At 44.4% G+C, this 4,977-nt stretch overlaps 1 protein-coding gene across 1 annotated transcript; it reads left to right on the forward strand.

The window, feature by feature from the left end:
- The first annotated feature begins 815 nt into the window (after positions 1–815).
- Positions 816–2,767, forward strand: LOC125509348 (protein TIFY 10c). The gene is made up of 4 exons (XM_048674308.2): positions 816–1,242; positions 1,712–2,023; positions 2,159–2,216; positions 2,327–2,767. The coding sequence occupies exons 1-4, from the start codon at positions 831–833 to the stop codon at positions 2,433–2,435; spliced, it is 891 nt and encodes a 296-aa protein (XP_048530265.1). The 5' UTR covers positions 816–830; the 3' UTR covers positions 2,436–2,767.
- Positions 2,768–4,977: the final 2,210 nt, after the last annotated feature.

Below are 4,977 nucleotides of genomic sequence, written 5' to 3' on the forward strand. Positions count from 1 at the left end.
TACTATGGAGAGGTCTCGAGCTTCAACGTTTTGGGCATTTGTTCCCACACCCACCACACCATGAGTTGCAGACGCTTCCGTCTCGATGACGTCCACAATCGCCGTTGTTGATTCCTCATGGTTGTAATTCAGCGAGACAATCGTCTCCAGTACCCCCTCAAATGGTCAGAATAGCTATCATAAGGGCCCGCCTTTGAATACGGATGTGCTAATTTTTGCATTTTTCTAGATCAACTAGGACTTTATGAACGCCAGTCGGTTGGCTAACCAATTTATGATCAAATGATTAGAAAGACATTGATATTCTCTGCCCATCAAAGTTCAAGTCTCAGACTTGACATTGGTCTCGTTGACCACTTCAATCTCAAGAGCCGGCTCAGTCTGTACCCATCGGCTGAGACTAGTAAAACCGTCGTCATAGAGCAACAGCTTAGCGGAGCAAGCCAAAAATCACCAAGTGTAAATCAGCACATTATCACACATATAGGGGCCAAACTGTACCGCTCCTCCGCACGACACATGCCCTTTGTAGGTCACACGTCGCGTCTCCTTGCCCCGTACGTACCTCCCATCCCATCCACCCAAAAATAACCGAGAGAGCGACCTACCACGCGCGCGCGCTGCCCCGCGGGTCAAATCCAGGCCCGAATACGAGCTCAAAAACCACGTGCCGCCGTGACCACCCCCGGCCCCCGCCCGATATTCATCGCCAACACTCCACGACCTTTTCCCTCGATGGGACCGTCGCGGACGGAGACCTCACCGCTCCACCCGTCCGGTCGTGCCCACGACTCCTAGTGAGCTGCCCCTCCCGTTCCCCCACGTTTTCCATGCCCGGCCGTGCCCGGCCCGGCGGGTCCTTGTCGTCCCACCTCGCCGTTTATCACGAAGACCCGATCCATTTTAAAAGGGCGGACGCGCCCGGCAGGAGGAAAAGTGCACTGGAGTTGTTTGTCGGAGGCAGCAGGAGAGCGAAGGAAGGAGCGAGGAAGCTTGCTGCGGTGGAGAGGCGACTTGGTTTGCTGTGCATGGAAGGGGCGGGGAGCGGCGGGAAGATGGCAGGAGGAGAGGGCATGGCCGGCCGTGCCGGTGCCGGTGCCGCGGCGGCGGCCAAGGAGAAGTCCGGCTTCGCCGCCACCTGCAGCCTCCTGAGCCGCTACATGAAGGAGAAGAAGAGCGGCGCGCTGCAGGGCCTCGTCGGCCTCGACATGTCGCCGCCGGCCGCCGTCGTCGGTGAAGAAGGTACGCCGTGACGTGCCCTGTCGATTGGTTTCTCGGTGAACTTCTTTTCTTGTAGAAAGTACAGGGGATGTTTGCCTGCTGACGGATCATGTGTTTCATGCATTTAGTTAGAAACAAAGTTCTTACAAGATGTAGCACAAGGTTGTTCATCTGAGGGCCTCTTTGATTCGTAGGATTTTAAAAATGTAGGAATAGGAAAAGTATAGGGTTGGAGTGGCATGCCCACTTGAATCTTATAGGATTAGCAATGAGTGTTTGATGTCACAGAAAAAACAAAGGAATTGTAAAAAGAGGTTGGAGTGGATGTTAGGTTTCCTATGAAATGTAGTACAAAATATTCCATAGGAAAAATTCCTATGAAATCTAATCCTATGAATCAAAGGACCAACATAGGAAAAAATCCTAAGGATTTCAATTCTGTAGAAATCCTATAAAATTCTTTTGAATCAAAGAAGCCCTGAATTTGCAGGAGCTTTCCAGCCGCCCACCACCATGAACCTGCTGTCGGGGCTGGAGGAGCCAAACGCCGCGGACGTGGAGCTCCCCCTCGAGAAATCTAGTGTTGGCCAGTTTCTCAAGGCCACAACTGACAACCAAGATGCCGGACAGGATGCGCACCAGCTCACCATCTTCTACGGTGGAAAAGTGGTCGTGGTTGACAACTTCCCGTCCACCAAGGTCAAGGATTTGTTCAAGATGGCCAACGGCGCCGGCGACAAGGCCGGGAGCAGCAGCCTCGTTCAGCAGAGCCCTCCCCAGCCTGCACACAACACTCTCCCAGGTACTAATTCTCATGGCCCCTTTTACAGTTCTACCATGAAAATGTGGATGAAGAGACTGTTTCAGAGTTTCATGTAAAATCCCATATGAAATCCTTGTCGCTAACAGAGCTCCAACATTTTTTGCTGGGTTGCAGATCTGCCCATAGCGAGGAGGAACTCACTCCACAGGTTTCTCGAGAAAAGAAAGGGCAGGTACCTGATCTAGCCGTTTCTCTGAAAAACTTCCTGAAGGAAGACAGTAAAAATGCCTTCAGAAACTTGCTACATGTACGACCCTAACATTTTGTGCTCATTTACCCCAGGATAGTGGCGAAGGCGCCCTACCAAATTAACGGCTCATCGGCGGCTCCGTCCAAGCAAGCTAATGGTGACAACTCCTGGCTCGGGCTGGGCCAAGAAGTGACAAACTGACGGTACAAGAAAGATATGCATGATGAACACTTGACCAGGCTCCACATCTATAGGGCAATTGATCTACGGAGAGCGTGGATGTTATTTTACTACTAGTGCAGGTAGTTTACTCGTAGCTTTGAAGCGACAATAATCGGGTGTTGGTTATTCATTTATAGTAAGAATTATTAGTAGATATATGTATTTAAGCATATGCCGTCTGTTCGGACCATTGTTTGCTGCTGGAGCTGTGTATGCTCACGGCAGTTTGGCAGCCTAGGTCTACTAGGACTATTGTCATGGTCATTTTATTGCAAGTTTGCAACGTATTACAGATGGTTTGCCTTCCTCAACATGTCATGGAAAGTTGCCAGCGCGTTCCTTGATTATTTTATTTTGTTTTTTGAGCTAGTCCCCTGATTCATGCAGTACTCGTTTTCTTTTCTTACATGGGCTGCTCAGTTTGAGATGATCCTATTAGTTCAATTGAATCCTATTAGTTCAATTGAACTTCTGCTACCCCCTAAAAAAAATGAACTTCTGCTTTCAAAAAGGTTGTGTTTATTTGCTACACAGCGGATCTAATGTTCAGCAAAAGAAACTAAGTGGGTGTGCATCCAACTTGCTTGCTCATAAAGACCTAGGGCGATTTGAGGAAGCCCATCATTGGAATATACAAGCCAAGAAAAATTCCCACTAGTATATGAAAGTGATAACATGAGAGACTCTCTACTATGAATATCATGGTGCTACTTTAAAGCACAAGTGTGGTAAAAGGATAGTAACATTGTCCCTTCTCTCTGTTTCTCTCAATTTTTTTTATTTGGGCCTTTTCTCTCTTTTTATGGCCTCTTTTCTTTCTATTTTTTTTATTTTTCGTCCGGAGTCTCATCCCGACTTGTGGGGAAATCATAGTCTCCATCATCCTTTCCTCAGGACAATGCTCTAGTAATGATGATCATCACACTTTTATTTTTCTTACAACTCAAGAATTACAAATCGATACTTAGAACAAAATATGACTCTATATGAATGCCTCCGGCGGTGTACCGGGATATGCAATGGCTCAAGAGTGACACGTATGAGAGAATTATGAATGGTGGCTTTGCCACAAATACGATGTCAACTACATGATCATGCTAAGCAATATGACAATGATGGAGTGTGTCATAATAAACGGAACGGTGGAAAGTTGCATGGCAAAATATCTCGGAATGACTATGAAAATGCCATAATAGGTAGGTATGGTGACTTTTTTGAGGAAGGTATATGGTGGGTGTATGGTACCGGCGAAAGGTGCGCGGTATTAGAGAGGCTAGCAAAGGTGGAAGGGTGAGAGTGCGTATAATCCATAGACTCAATATTAGTCATGAAGAACTCATATACTTATTGCAAAAATCTACAAGTTATCAAAGCAAAGTATTACGCGCATGATCTTACGGGGATAGATCGGTAGGAAAAGACCATCGGTCGTCCCCGACCGCCACTCATAAGGAAGACAATCAAAAAATAAATCATGTTCCGACTTCATCACATAACGGTTCACCATACGTGCATGCTACGGGAATCACAAACTTTAACACAAGTATTTCTCAAATTCACAACTACTCAACTAGCACAACTTTAATATCACCATATTCATATCTCAAAACAATTATCAAGCATCGAACTTCTTATAGTATTCAACACACTCATAAGAAAGTTTTACTATTAATCTTTATACCAAGCATATTACGATTTTAAGCAAATTACCATGCTATTTAAGGAATCTCAAAATAATCTAAGTGAAGCATGAGAGGTCAATAGTTTCTATAAAACAAATCCATGACCGTGCTCTAAAAGATATAAGTGAAGCACTAGAGCAAAACTATATAACTCAAAAGATATAAGCGAAGCACATAGAGTATTCTAACAAATTTCAAATTATGTATGGCTCTCTCAAAGGGTGTGTACAACAAGGATTATTGTGGTAAACTAACAAATAAAGACTCAAATCATACAAGACGCTCTAAGCAAAACACATATCATGTGGCGAATAAAAATATAGCTCTAAGTAAAGTTACCGATAGAAGTAGACGAAAGAGGGGATGCCTTCCGGGGCATCCCAAGCTTTGGCTTTTAGGTGTCCTTAGATTATCTTGGGGGTGCCAAGCTTAGGATCTTGCCACTCCTTGTTCCATAATCCATCAAATCTTTACCCAAAATTTGAAAACTTCACAACACAAAACTTAAAGTAGAAAATCTCGTGAGCTCCGTTAGTGAAAGAAAACAAAAGACCACTTCAAGGTACTGTAATGAACTCATTATTTATTTATATTGGTGTTATACCTACTGTATTCCAACTTCTATATGGTTTGTAAATTATTTTATAGCCATAGATTCATCAAAATAAGCAAACAACACACGAAAAACAGAATCTGTCAAAAACAGAACAGTCTGTAGTAATCTGTAGCTAGAGCAAGATCTGGAACCCCAAAAATTCTAAAATAAATTGCTGGACGTGAGTAATTTATCTATTAATCATCTGCAAAAATAATTAACTAAATAGCACTTTTCAAATAAA

The sequence above is a fragment of the Triticum urartu genome, chromosome 5A (genome assembly GCF_056163025.1).
Source record: "Triticum urartu cultivar PI428250 chromosome 5A, HENAU_Tu73, whole genome shotgun sequence".
Classification (NCBI taxonomy): domain Eukaryota; kingdom Viridiplantae; phylum Streptophyta; class Magnoliopsida; order Poales; family Poaceae; genus Triticum; species Triticum urartu.